Source organism: Dromiciops gliroides, chromosome 2, assembly GCF_019393635.1.
Source record: "Dromiciops gliroides isolate mDroGli1 chromosome 2, mDroGli1.pri, whole genome shotgun sequence".
Lineage (NCBI taxonomy): Eukaryota > Metazoa > Chordata > Mammalia > Microbiotheria > Microbiotheriidae > Dromiciops > Dromiciops gliroides.
In genome coordinates this window covers 40584835-40603408 of record NC_057862.1, presented here as the reverse complement: position 1 = coordinate 40603408, position 18574 = coordinate 40584835, and the positions used below count along the sequence as shown (strand labels likewise).

General features: G+C 37.8%; 1 protein-coding gene across 8 annotated transcripts in view; it reads left to right on the top strand.

Moving 5' to 3' along the window:
- CCSER2 (coiled-coil serine rich protein 2) overlaps positions 1-18574 on the top strand; it is a 127265-nt gene that overhangs the window by 86204 nt on the left and 22487 nt on the right. For all 8 annotated transcript variants that reach the window (XM_043988175.1, XM_043988176.1, XM_043988173.1 and 5 more), the window contains 3 exons: positions 6628-6714; positions 8155-8241; positions 12897-12986. In XM_043988175.1, the coding sequence (XP_043844110.1) occupies positions 6628-6714; positions 8155-8241; positions 12897-12986 (264 nt within the window). The remainder of the gene's footprint in view (positions 1-6627; positions 6715-8154; positions 8242-12896; positions 12987-18574) is intronic.

The following is an 18574-nucleotide window of genomic DNA, read 5'->3' as shown; positions in this document are numbered from 1 at the left end:
TGTTCAGCCATTCCTCAATTGATGAACATTCCCATAGTTTCCAATTCTTTGTTACTACAGAAAAAGCTGTTACAGATATTTTTGTGCATTTGGGTTCTTTTCCTCTTCTTTGATCTCTTTAGAGTATAGTCCTAATAGCAATATCACTGGGTCAAAGGGCATGTGGAGTTTAATAGTTTTGGAGCATAGTTTCAAATTGCTTTCCAGAACATCGGACCATTTCACATTTTCATCAGTAATGAATTAAAAAGTACCTCTTTTCCCACAGCCCCTCCAGCATTTATAATTTTCCTTTTTTGGCATAACTTAGCCAATCTGAGAGGTATGAGGTAGTACTTTGAAATTTATATTTCTATGCTTTAAAGGATTTAGAAAATTTTTTCATATGGCTATTGTGGTAAAATTATTGGAATTTGGCTGACTCATTTGGGAGGGGCCACACCTGGCCCGCCCTGAAGTTATGTATGCTACTGAGGTTAGAAGGACAAACCTCTCTCCATAGGCAGTTTTTGAAGGACCTCCCCTTTTGGGGGAGGAAGAGGGGAGTCTGAGCCTCTTTGGGAGTCTTCTTCCCTTCTGGTGGTGCAAGCAGGAGCAGCAGCAGACGAGTCATTCAAGCCTGGCTGTAAGCTGTGCTTTCCACTGAAGCTACAAGTTCCAGGTGGTGAGTTACTCTGCTCTTTTGAATAGACTTAGGTTAGAGCTAGGAGGGTTATCTGTGTTTCTTCTCCCCTATTCCCTTGTCTTTTGATTTTATTAATTTCACCTTTGCTGTTTACTTTATTCTCCTTGATAAAACCTTGATTCATCTGTGGAACAGAGGCTCCTTTCTTATTGGCCTGGGAGAAATATCTAAAATATCTAAAAAGACAGTTTTGGAGGGGAGGGAGCTTTAAACCTAGAGGTCCCTGTAAGGGGCTAAAATTCTAGCTAGTCTGTCTAAAATATCTAATGAGTGGTCGCCAATAAATTATAAGCTTTAGCAAGAGTTAGACTTTTAAGCATTTATTAAGGAGAATAAGAATTTGGTGAAGAGAGAGAGAAAGGCCTAGATTCATCTATCTATCTCAGGGAGCTACTGTTCTCCTGCTCTGCTCTCCACAAGAATCCTGGTGAAAGAGAGCTAGAGCGCCAACCTCACCCCCTCTTCCTCCCACAAGCAAACGTCACTTCCTGATGCCAAAGAAAAGCCACATGTCTTGCCCTCAGGTGCCTTCTCCTCATGGTGGAGCTTTCCTACAGTAAGTCTCTAGCAGGTGGTGTCATTCCAATCATTACATCCTTCATTATCTCCGGGACCCCAATATTTTGACAAGCCACCCAATTAACTCTCCATATATTAAATTTGGCCCTCACTATTGATAGCTTGGATTTTATTCATGTTTGACCATTTTTCAGTTGGGGAATGGCTTTTATTCCTCTTTTTAACTCAGTTTCTTATATATCTTGGAGATAAGACCTTCATCAGAGAAACTTGCTGAAAAGTTTTTTTTCACCCAGTTTCCTGCCTTTCTTCTAATTATAGCTGCAGTGTTTTTATTTGTGCATTTTTAAAAAACTTTATGTAATCAAAAAGCATCCATTGTACCTCCTGTGGATTTCTCTACCTCATTTGGTCATGAACTCTTTTCCTATCCATAGATCTGACAGACAATCCTCTAATTTACTAAATCATGTTTCTCTTTTGAGTTTATTTTGATATACAGTGTAAGATGTTGGTCTCTACCTAGGTCCTGCCAGACTACTTTTTAGTTTTCCCAACAATTTTTGTTGAATAGTGAGTTCTTGCCCCACTACATGGTATTTGAATTCATTAAAAAAAACCAAGCAAACCTGGTTTCTGTGCTTCTTTGCTTCAGTTTATCATGTCCCTAATCTGTTCCACTGATTAACCTCTTGATTTCTTACTCAGTGCAAAATTGTGTTGATGATTACAGCTTTGTAGTATCATTTGAGATCAGGTATTGCTAGGATCCTGCCTTAAAGTTTCAATCACAGATCCTGCCGATAGACAAATAGAGGTTTTTTTTGGTGTTAGGGACAAATAGAGAAGAGATTGGCATAGTGGATAGTTTTGGATTAGAAGTCAGGAAAACTTGTTAGATTTCTGCCTTAGACACTCATTAGCTGTGTGACCCTAGGCAAATTCCTTAAACTTCCTCAGTCTCAGTTTCCTCATCTTTAAAAAAATAAGGAAGGGGGTGTGTAATAATGTCTCCTACCTCACAGGGTTATTGTAAGGATCGAACGAGATGGCATATTGTGAAGTCCTTTTGCACACCTTCAAGCACTATATAAATGCTGCTGTCACTGATTAATCATCATCATTGTTGTTATACTACAAACAACATTTGGCATTTCTTCCTCAGAATGGGGATGGGAAGCTAGAAAAGGACGACAGTGTCTAAGAGTATCTTTTTTATTGTCACATTTAGTAATTGAAAGTGGTTCCTTGATTATGTAATGAAAATTCCTAATTCTGAGAACAGAACTGGATTCCAATACTGATTCTGGAAACTTGTGATTGTATTTAAAATATATGTGTATTTCATAGTCTGGAGGGTTCTAGAGTAGTTCTACTACTTGGTTTGATATGTTATCTATATGAGTAATTTAATTTTATGTGTTTTCATGCAGCTACACATTAAGAAATCTGGTCTTCACCCTTTTCCACTATAGAGATATGAAAGGCATTTTCTTCAACAAGAGAAGATAAATATAATAAAATTTTATAATACATAATAATATGAAACTCAAGGAAAAGTAAATTTAACTACTGTCCAGTTTTTGAAATAAAAATGATGTGGATATTTGAAGTTTTAAAAATAAGTTAAAATAACCTGCAAATGTTAGATTAAAAGTGAACCATTAAAATTCTTTAGTTTACTTCTAAGACGATGTAGAAGGCCTAAAAACCATGTGGGCACATGTCTGCCCATACAGATATTTCCAAGACCACTGGAATGATATTAACATTCTGTGTGTGGGTTTTAGATTGCTTCATGTCCTCTTTCAATGATAAATTTAAAAGTCATGAATAAATTCAAGGGCCACTCTTAAGAAACAACTGTAGTGATTGTGAAATTTTAGTTGACTCAATTCTAAATTCCACAGATGAAAACTTGGCTGTATGGATTCAGTGCCAGCAAACTAAAAGCCTCTTCTGTATGATTGCCATTGTAGTGCCTGGAATGCAATGCCCTCATTGTGGGAAGGGCGGGGCCATCCCATGATTTGTCAAATTGAGAGACGGTAGCTGCAGCTGAGACTACTACTGTTGTATTTCTTAGGAGTACTCAGAATGTCAAATTAGTTTCTCTTTAGCAGATTCTAAGGATTTCTGCCATTGTAGTGGTATGTGCAATTTTTGTTCCAAAATTTTCCTTGCTGTGCCCTAACCAAGGAATGGTTACTACAGTAGGACTTTCAGTATTAGAAAAATAGAAATTCCATCCTGCTGCAAATCCAAAGAACCCCAATATCTACAAAGAAATCCTGGCTAGAAATTGCAGCTGGAAAACAATCATTTAGCAGCAGACTAATTCCAAGAGTTGGTCATCTAGCCCTTTAGCCATCCAAAACATGAATCAGGAGATAGATAGGAAAGGCCTTTACTCCCCCCAGACAGGTCATGTAATCCTGGCACTAGAGTCTGGGTACTTTATTTTTAGGGGGAAGCCCTCGCTCAGAGCTGAGGGACAGCAAATTAGAAGGGAATAAATGTTGTGATTGCTAGAGGCTGTTCTTCTGAAATAAGATTAATCAATTGACCAGGAAAAAAAGGGTAGCAGGGGCAACAGCACATGGACAAAAATATAAAATGGAGATAAAAGAATTCAGCTAGAAAACAGGAAGCATTTCAGCAAGCAGCTTTAATGGGATATAAGCTATCATTCTATAGAAGTATATTTATTGACTCTGGTCTATTAAGAAAAGATTAAATTGTGCTCAGCAAGCCAGGTAAGTTTGTAATATATTTAAGAAAAACTTCTATCAAAAATGATTAAAGGGCTTCAGAAATTTTCGGACACTTAGAGGATGTAGCTTTCAGTTTTTTAAAATATCTTTTTTGTTAAAAAGGTCATTTCCTAAACTTAAAAGATAAATGTTTCGATACTATGATACTTAATATCTGGCATCATAATCAACATTTCTGATGATAACTCCAACAAAGATACAAGAATATATTTGATGTGGTTATTAGCTTTTTTCTATAGTTTATTCAGTGTGAAATTTTTGTTTTCCTTTAAAAACTACCAAAGCACATTTATACGTGTTTTTCATGTCTTTTCCCATTAATGGTACAGTAAACACAATTCTCATTTTTACAACACTTTGAGCTTTTTAAAAATTGCAAATGCTCTTAACAACCACCCTGTGCTGTCATCATGAGTGAGGCAGTAATGGTGCCCCAGTACAAAGAACACAGGGCCTAGAGTCAGGAAGACCTCAGTTCTACTATGGCCTCACTTACTACCTGTATATCCCTGAGGAAGTCATTCAATCTCTGTCAGCCTCAGTTTACTCAAAAGTGAAATTAGGATCATAACAGCACCTACCTTGAAGTATCGTTTGGAGGATCAGATGAGAGAATATTTGTTAAAAGCACTTAGCCAGTGCTTAGCACATATGAAAATGCTTATTTCCCTTTGATATCATGTGGTGAAGGATAGTGGAAAGAGTCCTGGACCTGCAGTCAGGAGAGATTTGGTTTGAAATCCTAGATGATCTCTCAAATCCCTTCCAGCTCTAAACCCTATGCTTATGATTAAATTCTTACATGTTGCACATGTGTCTGCCTTAGCAGAAATGCTCCAGTTGTGTATGGAAGTCTAGCTTGTAACACAGTAGCTCATTTTTAAAGACATAAGCAGGAACCATTAATTCTCATTTGAGATCTTCACACATTAATTGGCAAGGCAGTTAATACAAAAGAGTGTACCAAAGTAGTGTAGAACACCCTGCAGTGGGAACAACCCTGGGTTTGGCATCTAAAACTCTGTATGTGAACCTTTGCTCTGCCCCTTACTGCCCATGTGACCTTCAGGTCACAACTTGGGGCCTTTCTGAGCCTCGGTTTCTTCTATGAGATGAGCAGGTTGGATTGGACCAAGGGCTCACCAAAACTTTTTGTTAGTTCTGTGTCCTCTGGTCCTACGATCCTACACTCAAGTTAAGTTCACTATTGATCACTTAAAAAATTTAAAAGTAATTTTTAGTGAGTTTTCCAAATTAATGGTTTTCTTAAAGGCAATAAAAATAGAAAGATATCTTTGCTGTGACACTTGGCCATTGGTGCCTGCTCAAGAGAAGCAGTGGAAAAGTATTACAGAAAGGGCCCAGACATCTTTCTAAATTATCTGGATTTATGTATATGAAGATCCTGTTCTAGTGGTAGAAATTTTGGGGGTATGTTCTGAATTATTAGGAGCATATTCCTGGAAATAACCATAAATAATACTTAACCATCTTTTCTGCATGGTAGGTCTTTAACTAATGTTTCATTTAATCAAAATTGTAGAAAATAGAGCACTTGGAAACTTCCCTTTTGTTAAATGCTCTTTAAATAACCATCAGTTTAACTCCTGTTATCGTTTTGATCATTCAATAGTTGCTCTATAAATTCTCAATTAATAAAGAAATAACATTTTATTCCTTTTCATAATCACATAATTATTTGAAAGTGAAAAGAAAATAACATAGGCTTGTACCTTTTCCCTAGTCTTAACTCACTTAGCAAATAGAATTAGAATTCAGATTGAAATTTCTCAGGTTCTAACTTATCATTATTAAATGCTTTGAGTATTGATTGTATTAATTTGTAGTTAATTGCTTTATATTATATGCATTATGTTTGATTTCATCAGTGAGTTGAATTAGAAGAAGAGTAGGGGTAGTTTAAAATATTACAGGTAAATTCACTCTACAGTATCAACCCCAGGCAAAATAAAATTGTGCTGTGTAGTTAAGGAAAGCCTTACTTTTTTCTACCAAACTTTCAATACCTTTCATCCTCAAGATGCTGGATCATTCTTGTTCCTTACAAAGAAGAGCCCTTCCTGTGTTCTGACCCTCTCCTTTGACCTCCTTCCATCCTTTATTGGGCCCCATTGCCTCACCACTCTGCCCAAGGTCAGCTATTGGAAATGTCTTGCAGCAAGCCTGTTGTCTTGGTGTCAGTAAACATACTGATTTGAGGCAATGTTAGGTATTAAAAGTTGAAATCACCTTCTTTTACGAACAGTGGCTGCATGTTAGTACTTCTTCCTACTCAAAAAGTAGCAGATAATATGACCTTGATGTTACCACCCACAAAAGGAGTGGTATTTTCTTGGGAACATTAGGGAGAACTTCATCCTTACAGTCACATTCTTAATCACTTAAGGACACTTCTCCTTTTTCTCCTAGAAGACCTCTTTCCTCCTTCTTGACTTATTTGGGAACATTTTTATTACTTATTCAAGCAGGGCACGGGAAGAGAAAGAATGTGAAATTGTTCTATTTTGCCATATCTTGGCAGCTGTGTTTTAAAGATGGACAACCTGGCAGAATAGATGGCCAAAGGAAAGTTTTCAGTTTGTTTATGGATTTCGCTAGTGCTTGTTTTTTATCTTTTCTCTTGGACAGAATGATGGGAATGGCTCACAAGATATTCAGCTATCATTGCCGTCAAGTCCAGAACCAGAACCAGAGGTTGGGGATCAGATATATAAGGTACAATGCATACAGTTGTTCTGTTTGTTTTAATTTATCATTGTAATCCCAGAATTGGAAGACTCCAGTAGGCATTGTAATGCAAACTGGACAAGAGTGGTTGTCCAGCCATTGCTTTAACTAACGCCTCCTGAGAGGGCAGATTCACTGCCTCATGAAGCTACTGCTCATTTCACTTCGGGGTGGTTCTGTTTATTCAGTTTTTCCTTATAGCAAACACAGCTTTGCTTCTTCTTAACTTATTGCATCAAGCAGAACAAATCGAACCTCTCCTCCATGTGTCAAGATGCTTAGACACAGTAGAGCACAATTACCCCCCATCCCCAATCAGCCTCCTTTCTCCAAGCTCCATGTCCCTAAGCCCTTCAGCCCATCCTCATCTAGCAGAACCTCAAGGGGCTTCATTCCCCATCTCATTTTCCTTGTTATGAATGCTCTCCACCTCATCAGTGTCCTTTCTGAAATGTTCCCAGGATGGAATGCAGTATTACAGATGGGGTCTGACAAGGGCAGAAGGCAGGAAGAGATGTGTGTCCTCAGCCCTGGGAACACTCTGTCTCCTTAATGCAGCCTGCATGATGCCATGGCAGCTTTGATGGCTGTCATGGGACACTGTTGACTTAGTGAGCTTGCAATTCTTTAAAATAGCCCATATTTTTTTTTCAGATTGACTCTTGGCTACATATCCTTTCCCTCCTTATACTTGAGCAGTTTTTAAAAAAATATTTTCCCCCAATTTCAAGAAGCTTTTTTTTTTAGTTTTTTCCCCTACTCCTGAAGCAGACCAAAGAAGCCAAACTTAAATCTAAAATTCATTCTTATTTACAAGTGTTTGATCTTCATAAATGTAAAATTTTATTTATTTACTTATAAATTAGGTTTTGTAAAATATAGGAACAAATGAATTCATGTAGTACTTTGGTTCTTAGTTTTGATTTCTTCAATGAATTATACAGCCTTATTATTTTTTTTAAATCATAAAAATATTTTCTTATTCTCCAGTTACACTTAAAGATAGTTTTCAAATTTGTTTTCATAAGATTTTTATTTCCAAATTTTTCTCCCTCCCTAATAGAGAAAGCAATCTGATAGAGGTTATATATGTACAATCACATTAAACATATTTTTGCATTAGTCATGTTTACACAGCCTTATTATTAATGAAATATGCTATGCGTTATTGTATCAATGTATCAATTTCTTAGTGTCTCAAAGGGATTTTTCTAGTTTATCACAGATCATTTTAGTTTCTGTGTTGTCATTGGATGCTGTCATATAGAAATAAGCTGTGGGTTCAAGTCCTGTGCCTTGCAGAGAAGGCCCTGACCTGAGTGGGTAGTGGAAAATTTCCTGGACAGAGGAGATCCCAGGCCTTGTGCCTCTCCCTGAAGCTCCTTCCCAGAGAATTTCATGTCTACTTTTTCCTGTTTTCTGTGTCAGAATGAAGATCTGTTAAATGAGATAAAACTCCTTAAAGAAGAATTAAAGAAGAAGGATGAAAAAATCCAGCAGTTGGAGCAGCAGCTCGTAAGTGTGACTGTGTGTGTCCTAATGGAAATCTTTCCCAGTAGGCTACACATCTTCCTAACTCCCTTGATGTTATGTTGGGTCAGGTGTGTCTTTCATTCTAGTTTTTACAGTATTAGGAACCATCATGCTAAATGGCACTGCTTCCAAGACATTTAAATATGAAATTTTCATTACCTGAGATCACATGAGCAAATGCCTCTATTTTCAAAATGGGAAAGAAAGCAGGTTCTTCATACTATAACCCACTTTTTAAAATCAAGAACAGTTGTGTCTAATTATTCTAATTTCCTTTGGGGGCAGGCAGCATTACTAGACAAGGAGATTAGGATACTTTCCTAGAGTGTACCTGGTTTTCAGTAAAGAATTTGACAAGGTGGGGACAGCTAGGTGGTGCCATGCATAAAGCACCAGCCCTGGATTCAGGAGGACCTAAGTTCAAATCTGGCTTCAGATACTTGACACTTACTAGCTGTATGACCCTGGGCAAATCACTTAACCTTCATTGCCCCACTCCAAAAAAAGAATTTGACACGGTCTTTGTATCATTGTAGATAAGATGAAGAAATGTAGACTAGATGACAATTTGGAGAGGTGACTTTGGAAGCACTTGAATGACTAGAATCAAAGAGTGGTTTATTAATCTAAATCAGTTCGAAGGGGGTGGCTCAGAGGTGCGCCCCACAGTCCTCTTTCCTGTTCTGTTCAATATTTTTATCAGAAACTTAGATGAAGATGTAAACAACATACTTATCTTTTAAAAGGGCTGTATTTAGCAATTTTTGCAACTGGGGCAAGCAGTACAAAAGACACTTTCAGATATGTTGAGGAGTCTGTAGAAGAGTGTGGAGGAAAAGGAACTCATTTGAGGCATAGTCATTAGGAAAAGAAATATGCTATATGATAGTTTTCAACTTAACTCATTCTTGCTAATGAAATTTGAAGTGTAGGCATTTCTGTGCTGCTAAAGAACAAGTGCTATCAATACTCTTTAAATTTCAGTGCCCTAGGTCAAAGACCTAGTTACTCTACCTGAGCCAGTGGCTCTGCAAAATATCTAATATATTGAATGATGGAATCAGATACAAAAAGATCTTGTTAGGCTGAAACGATGAGACATATTTAGTAAGGTGAAATGAATAGTGATAAATCTAAAAAGCGTGCCGAGGCATAAAAACCTCCTAGGAGGATTTTAGCTGAGACCTGAAGGAATCCAGGGAAGCTAAGAGTTAGAAATGAGGAGATAGAGAATTTCTAGGCTTGGGGGAGAGCCAATGAAAATGCAGAGCGGGGAGATGGGAGCATCTAAGAGGCCATTGTCACTGGACTTGACAAAGAATGTGGTGGGGAATAAGGTATAAGACTGGAAAGGTAAGAGGACCCTGGTGATGAAAGGCTTTAAAAGCCAAACAGATAATTTTATATTTGATACTGGAGGTCCCTGGGAACCACTGGACTTCAATGAGTAGGGGGTCTGATATGATAAGACTTGTACTTTAGGAAGATCAATTTAAAAGCTGAGTGGAGGCCAGACTAGAGTGAGGAGAGAGAGACTGGACACAGGCAGACCCACTAGAAGGCTACTGTAACAGAACAAGCACGAGGTGATGGTGACCTACACCAGGATGGTAGCAAATTAAAGGAGAGAAGTCCAATTCATAAGAAGTTACAAACGTAAAATCAACAGGACTTGGCAACTGATTGAATATTGCTGAAAAGCAATGAGCTGAGGAATGACATGACAAAACCTATGCACAAGGAATCTAAATCTGACTGTGGTGTGCAAGATGGAATATAGGTGCAAGAGAACTGAAGAAAGGCTCTTTAAGGAGCTACTAACAAAGTCTTTCCAGCCTTGATATCAACCAAACAACTGAGCATTTATTAAGCACCTGTGTTGCCAGGTTCTGTGGATACAAAGATTCTTCTCTGTGATATGGTACCCTCATACCATACTTTCTAGTCAGGTACAGGTCTTAGCAGTGTTGCTTAACATGTTGCTTCAAAATGTCTGCCCCTCGATGCTATCACCTCTCTAGAGGTCAGCAGATGGGTTATCACACGTCATTTTAGGTTCCTGGTGGATGTTGTTGATCGTTGCTTTGTTCAGAGTTCTTATTTCTTTCAAAGTTGCTTTTCTTTACAATGCTGTTATCCTTTTATAAATTGTTTTAGTTATGCTCACTTTGCTCTGTATGAGTACATAGGTACTACTAATGATTCTCTGAAATTGTTATGGCTTAATAATACTTCCTTACCTTAATATACTCTAAATTTTTCAGCCATTCCCCAATTGAAAGATACTCTCTTAGATTCTAATTCTTTTCCCTTCCCCACCTTCTGCCCTGAATCAGTGAGTTTATTTTGCTTAATAACAATTTCCTCCCCTGTATTAATCTTTCTCTTAACACCATCCCTGCTTATTTTCCTCTTGACTTTAATGTATTTCTACACTACATGTACTCTGTATGTCTTTCTGTCTATTCCCTCCTTTGTCCGCTTTAGATTAGAGTGAAGTTCATCTGATGCCCATTTTCTCTACCCCATGTTTGTACAGTCTTTTCATATACTCCAGTTATGCAAAATAGCAAGCTCCACCCTCCTCTTCCTCCTTTCTATAACATTAGTGTATTTTTTTTTAATCCTTTTTCTTTTCCTTCCCAAAACCCTCAGAAAGAACCATTCCATCTCCAGGTCTTCTGTTTCTCTTATTTGTGCCTATAATAACCTTTGAAGACATTACAGTTTTAAGGAAACATTTGTTTATTTTTCCCTCTATTAAAATGTCAGCATATCATTAAGCCTTAAACAATATCTCTTGAGATTTTTTTTTAAGAATCCAGTAAAATATAATTCTTTGAAGGAAGGGTCTACTGTCCTAATGTGCTTCTGTCATGCTCTGTAAATTCTCTTTGGTCCCAGCTGACTTATCTCCTAATACTCTTCTTCATATACACTTGACTTTAGTCAAACTGATCTATTTATCATTTCCCCAAACCCAATTGTACTTTGCCATGTCTCTGGCACAACCAGAATGGGTCACTCCCAGAAGGGCGGACAGTGTACCTCAAATACAGTTTTCTTCTGTCGTGCTTAAACAGTTCCTATAAAGGATAGGCCTTCAAGGTCTAGGTCAAATGCTACAGCTTAAACCCACATCCTTTTGCTTAAAGTGTACTTTTGGCATTTCCTTTATGCCTTGTATTTTGTAGAAGCTGTTTTTTTAGTGTAGTGGAAAACCAGATTGGGGTTTTGCTGCTAATGACCTCCCTCTGTAGCCTTATAGAAGTCACTGTGTCTGAGAAGACTAAGGAAGGGGGAGGGGGAGCACTGAAATTCAAGAGCTTGCCCAAGGTCACCCAAGTAGTAAGAGCAGAATAGTATTTGAACCCGTGTCCACTTTCTCCTTACGCAGTGCTTGTTTCACTGCCACGCTACTGATATGTTTGTATAAATATTTGTTATTTAGAAAGAACATAGTAAAATGATTTCTGGTACTACAAGTAATAAAGTATAGAATTTAGTAAATAATATAACTTTATGGCCACATTTTCAAACAACATTTCCCCTCTTTCATCCTCCCTAATATGGCAGAAATTAAATCCCTTTATACTGAACACAAATGAACTATCTAAATTCTTTAAATTGTAAATTATTTATTAGAGTTTATATATTCTTTTGCTTCACAGAGAATTTTTGCTCTAATTTGTTTACTGTAATAGTATTTAACTTGTACTGGGAAAATGAAAAGCTATAATTATTCTATGATCTCATTTTCACTCAGAAAATTCTTAGTCATTTATACAAAGCAGCAATTTAGAAGCTTAACTTAATGGATTTTTCTTTTATAATTTTTCCATCAAGGCAGGGAATTTATACTCCTACTGGGCTATTTACCTAGTTGCTATGGTCACATCCTAGAATTCTCAAGATTCACAATCCATTGCTACATTTAAAAGAATTTTGTGAATATTTGCGACTGTATTGCTTTTAAAACTCAATAGTGTGCAGAACTGCACATTTATTAATCATTCTTATTTTGTTTTGGGATATCCATGTTCTCTGGGTGGGGTAATATGTATAAAATTAGTTTGCAAATAAGAAGTCAGTCACCAGATGGATCCTACCCAAGCAGAGAGCCACTTAAAACCAATGCATGTTAACACATTCTGAAAGAGAGTGCGTGGAAATGGACACATCAAGTTAACTCTTACTAGCTGACGGAACAAAGCAGCATTCCTCTAGGCAGGGGGGGTTTTGCAGGTGGACCTTCATCTTATGTTTTCAAGAAAAAAAAATCACTCTGTTTGTTTTTTCTCCCTTTTGGGTAGTGACAAAGTTGGCAGAAATTATTTTGATATGTTTCCATTCTTATTCCTTAAAAGAGACTTCTAAGTAGCTATCATGACCAATCATCTAATTTATGTGTCTGTTTTTATCATAAAAGTATTTTATTATTTTATTTTCCAGTTACATGTAAAGATGGTTTTCAACATTTGTTTCTATAAGATTTCTAGTTCCAAATTTTTCTCCCTCCCTCCCCAAGACAGAAAGCAATCTGATATAGGTTATGTATGTAAAATCAGTTTATGTGTCTTTATATACACAACAAAGTATATATCTATTATTTTCATTGTTTTTTCTTGTTTGTTTAGGCCAGTAGGTGTAAATGCCACCAGAATTCTAAAGGGGAGAAGTGCACATATGCTGATAAATACACACAAACATCCTGGAGAAGAATTTCTGTGAGTAATGTGCCCATCTTTGGCCCCATCCTGAACCATTTAGTGTCGGGTGTTATTATTTTCTCTTTTATAGATTTTCCTTGTAAAGGTTTTTTTTCCTGTATAGTTCTTTTTTCTTTTGCCCCTTATACAGTTCTATGCCTCGCAAAGCTTTCATTGTGAAGTTCTACAGAAATGGATATTTGTTTTTATATAGTTTCCATTTTTCACACTGCTATAACTCAACCTGGGTGCATAATTTCCTCTTGTTGCACGTATGTCAGAAGAATAGGATTTGCAAATACTTCCCAGGACCAAAGAGCAACATGTGTTCTTTTCTCTTTGGCAGTACATGTGAGGCCATGGAAGGTATGATGTATGTGAGTTTTTTGTTGAAGCTTTTTTGTACTTGTTTCATTATTCTAGTTACTCAACTCAATGGCAAATATTTTAAATTCAGTTGTATCAAATTCTGTCGAGTCAGTAGGTTGTCTGGTGTGGATAGGGAATAGGCTTTTCAGGTTAATAGCTATTGCATGCTCTTAGATACATTGTCACTTGGCAAAGATGTAGAACACAGCACTTTGTGCTTGTTCTGTACAACTCTGCTGATCTTGGGGAGCCTTAGGATTGCCACTAGGAACACCAGCTCCGAGAGCTTTCCCTTAGAATGTTAGGTAAACCAGCCTGGGACCATCTTGTATTTTATAAAATTCATTAGGTAGATTCTAGTGACATAACTTAGTACTGGGACATAATACTGAAATAACAAACAGAAAGACCAAGAAAGAAACCGTTGGGTATGGAGTCAGAAGACTTGGATTTCAAACTGGACTATCCCTGTGGCACCTGTGGACCTCAGTTTCCTCATCTCTAAAATGAAGCATCATTCTTGTGACATTCTTGACTATCAGCCCTTGAGACAAATTTATTCAGTAAGGTACCAAGGTTAGGAGATTTTTAAATTTCAGAGGCAGTAGGACATAGTGAATAGGATATTGTCAGGAGAGATCCAATTTCCAATCTCTACTCTGATAATGAATGGTTTTATGATTTTGAATGAGTCATTTAACCTTTCTTAGCCTCAGTTTCCTCATCTCTAAAATAAGAACAACATTTTCACAGGGTTGTTGAGTTAAATCTTAAAACTTTATATAAATTTAAGTTGTCATTTTTATTTCTGTTACATGTTGAATTATTTCCAAATGTGCCTATTGAGGGCTTCCCCATTGCTAACAAAGGTAGATTTTGCTGCCTGATTGGCTGTGCTCTGAGGGAGAAATTGAAAGATTTCTGACAGGATCTTTAGGAGATTTGACAACTCCTTACCAGTTGAGGTGACTAACTAGCAGCATTGTCAGGGCAGGGTATCTATGATAGGCAATACAGTACTCTTTTCTGTTCTGGAGCCAGGAACTAGTATAGAATGAAGCAACTTTACTGGATTTTTCATGTAGGGCCTTACACAACCCATCTCTAGTGAGTTATCTAGTACCAAAAAGAGCCCAGCTTCTCCCTGCTCATCTAACAGTCTTTGCATATTGAAGACTGTCTTGCCTCCACTTTGAACTTGCCCTTCAAATACCTGAAGATCAGTGTTACATCTTTCCTGGGTCTGCTCCTTGCAGAATATCTCCAGTCCCATTGAGTGATCTTCATATGGCATGAGCTCTTCATCACCCTGATTGCCCTTCACTGGGCATTTTTCTGTGTTCTTAGTGATCTATCTAAAATATGGTGCCTAACCTCCTGGGCCAGATAGTAGTTTTCACAAAGGCATTTGCAAGAGGGAGCCAATAGCTGCATTGCGTAAGATGAGAATGAATGAAAAACTATTTTTCAAATTTGGTATGACAGTTTTGATTATGCTGTCATGCTTTCATATATTAAAATACCCTGACTACCTTTCAGATGTTTATAAAAAATAGTTTCCAAAGTCTTTTCAGGCAGGGTTAGTGGTGAACTTAGTATTTTATCAAGATTCTAGGACCATGTTGAGGATCAGTACACAGAGGTTGGCCGGACCATGCTTAAAAGAACACATTAAGTGCTATGGCTCCAAGCAAACAATAGGGATCTTAGCATATTTAAGCTCTTCCCAATACTTCCTTGACTTCTTGTTTCTGGTTTGCTTTACTGAACTCCTTGCTTCTTTCAGACTGACTCTGTTATTGTTACCGACACCCAACCTTATTACTGATTAAACTCTTTGAATTGTCTTGTTGGTGCCTCCTTGTTAGGGAATTGATACTTTGAAATATCCCAACTGGTCTTTGTAGCATTTATTTTGCTCTCCTAACACCCTCCCCCAGGCAGTTCCACCTAGTGGGATATGTCAGGCTGTGCTTCAGTCTTGGTGCGCCTACATGATGGGGTGGGAATGAAAGAATAAGCCATGCAATGGTCTGAGTGAAGCTGAGAAAACACAAGCTTCTGGAGATAGATGGTGACGAATGGAAGAAATGCTCTTGACACCAGCAGCGACTGGTGTGAGTGCATCCCATGACCTTGACCCAGAGCTGTGAGCCCCTGGAGAAATTCTCAGGACAAGTTGATGGACTGGCTTTTGATGTTCTGCTCACCAAAAGTGAGGCTCGTACCTTCCTGTCCCCCATTTAAGTGAAAGTTGGCTTCCTGCTCTAAAAACATTCACGACAGTTAATTGCTCGCTGCTAGAAGCATTCAGATGCTACATGGCAGCTCAAGCAAATTTTTGAGAATACAACATGCTTCCCCCCATCCCTCTACAGTTAGGAAAGGTTGTGATTGAAGCAAACAAAATTAGATAAAAGACCAGTGAGAATAGGCCTCTTATATATACATGTTTCTGTATGTAGCCCCTTAGGGCATTTTAACCTGCCTGTGTCTTTAAGATTCTGTTGTCAAAGTGTTGGACATTCTAATTCTAGGTTGTGTCAGAAACCTTGATAGCCATGTCACCTCTGCCCTTATGCAAATACTGTCGAATGGACAAAGTACTGTTCTAGATGATATGCATTTATGCACATATATTGTAAGATGACTCCTTATTTTAAAATGATCTATGACAGTAAATTTATTGTATAAGTAGGCCAGTCAAGGAAGGTCATTTGCTCCAGGGTTTAAGAAGAGAGGGTGGGTGGAATATTTTAGCTAGGTATGTCATTTTAGGGCATAGGTCAGGACTTGTTTATAGTTGGTGCTTTATCTTTAAATGTGGTTGGTTGGTGTGCTCTCAGAGCAGGTTTAGAACCTGGAAAAGTAGCTGCACTAAAGAAGAGTATTATCCAAGTCATATGGCCCCTGGGACCTGGTGTCACTGCTTCTCTTGTCATTTGCCTGCTTGCTGATGGCTACAAGAAATACGTTTGCATTTTGCAGAATGCTATATAGATCTCTTCTTTGTTAGGGAAATCCTAGAGTCCCACAGCACCAAGCCACTGATTGAAAATGTTAAATAGCTTAGGGGCAAGCAGAAAACCCTTGGACACTTTAGAAGAGTCTCCTTCCAAGTTGATAATAGAGAGACACTAAAGATCTTTGTATAGGGGACTGACATGATTATTACCCTATTGACTTAGGAAGATTTTTTTGGAAGCTGTATAGAAAATGGATTCTAAAGGAGGGGAAATGAACTTAGGGTTCCTGGAGGAGCAACACTTTTCCCATAGAATCTGAACCGTAAGAGTAAGTCAGAGTACTAGAGATGGCCAACTTTGTGCCTCCACGTCATGACTCAATCAACTACTCTTTGTCCCATTCCAGGGCCACATGCTTGATCTCTTTACTCCCAGGAACTTTGTTCCAGATATCTTGTTCTTCCGCTCTGCTTTTAAGATGCAATCATTGCTTATTGAATTGAATTGAACAGAAATAGGGAGATTTGAAGGTAGAGTTAATGTAAGAATGGAGGATAATGAATTCTGTTCATGGAACATGCTGAATTTGAGGTGCTGACGGCACACTCTGGTAGCATTGTCCAGCAGATAGTTGATAATGTAGTGCTGAAGTTCAGTGGGGCCATCTAGGTAGCACTGGGCCCTGAAGTTGGGAGGACCTGAGTTCAAATTTGACCTGAAACATTAGCTGTGTGGACCCTGGGTAAGTCGCTTATCTCCAATCACTTTAAACATCTGGGGGGCATTTTCAGTCTTGCTACTGGATCCAGATGGCTTCTGGAGGAGAAAGTGAGGCTGGTGACTCTGTGCAGCACTTCCTCACTTAAATCCAATTCACTGCAAGTCATAACATCTGTTATGGTCCTCTTTGAGAACAAAGGACCACCACCAACAACAACAGCTACTGCTACAACAACTGCTGATGTTCTGCAGAAATATTAAGGCTGGATATATAGATATTTGAATGTCATGTATGGAGAGATGATCATTGACTTGTGGGAATAGTTGACATCACCAAGAGGGTAAGTACAAAGAGGAGGAGGGGTCCAAAGACAGAGCTTTACATGAGGCAGAGCAAAAGATACTGAGAAGAATTCAGACCAATAGAAGGAAAGCTAAGAAAGACCCTTGTCACCCAGGCAAGAAATCTAGAAGTGTAGGGATTGATCAACACTGTCAAAAATTGCAGAGAGCTCAAACTGGATGAAGACCTAGAAAAGGCCGTGTAACTATTAAGAATGCTAATTAATGGTGGAAACAACTCTTTTGGCTGAGTGACGAGTTTAGAAGCTATATTATAAGTTGAGAAATGAATGATAGTGAGACAGTGTGGAAACAAGTGGCAGCGACTTTGTATTGATGAAGAAATGAATAAAATGTTGTCAAGAAGGCCTTTATAGCATTATGCCCTCATATATCTCAGTGGATTTACAGGCTCATCAATGTGTTTATTTCCACCATTGGTACAGTCTGAAACTCATCCATGTCTTGCCATCCTGGGTGATTATTGTTCATGTACTCCTATATTTCCTCCTTTGAGGATTTACCTAATGTGCTAGAGATCTTCCTCTTGTCTTTTTACATTTTATGGGTACTAAAACAATACTCTCCTACCCCCCTCTTATCCCTTATTCTCAATTGAAGAACTTGTTCACCTCATTTTCAAATCAGGCATATACATATATATGCATAATAGTGCCGAAAGTTTTTTTAAAATGCTATCTTTTACTTTGAAATAAATGTGTAATAGCTCTTATGAAAGGAAATATAGCTAGGAAATAGATTTTTATGAAGTGTAGAAAAGAATATATATTGTAACTTCCTTAATACTTATTTTTATAAACATATTTGTAAAATAAAAATATATATGTATATCCATATGTGTGGTATGTGAGATAGTATTTGTTCAGAGATATAGACTTCCTCCAAAACAAAATTTATTTAATTTGTTAAATACAATACTGGATGCCCCCCCCCAAGACAAATACAATACTGGATGCCCCCCCCCCCAAGACAAATACAATACTGGCTCATCAAATTTAAGAATAAATTATCTGGGGGCGGCTAGGTGGCGCAGTGGATAGAGCACCGGCCCTGGAGTCAGGAGGACCTGAGTTCAAATCCAGCCTCAGACACTTAATACTTACTAGCTGTGTGACCCTGGGCAAGTCACTTAACCCCAATTGCCTCACTGAAAAAAAAGAAAGAAAGAAAAAAAAAGAATAAATTATC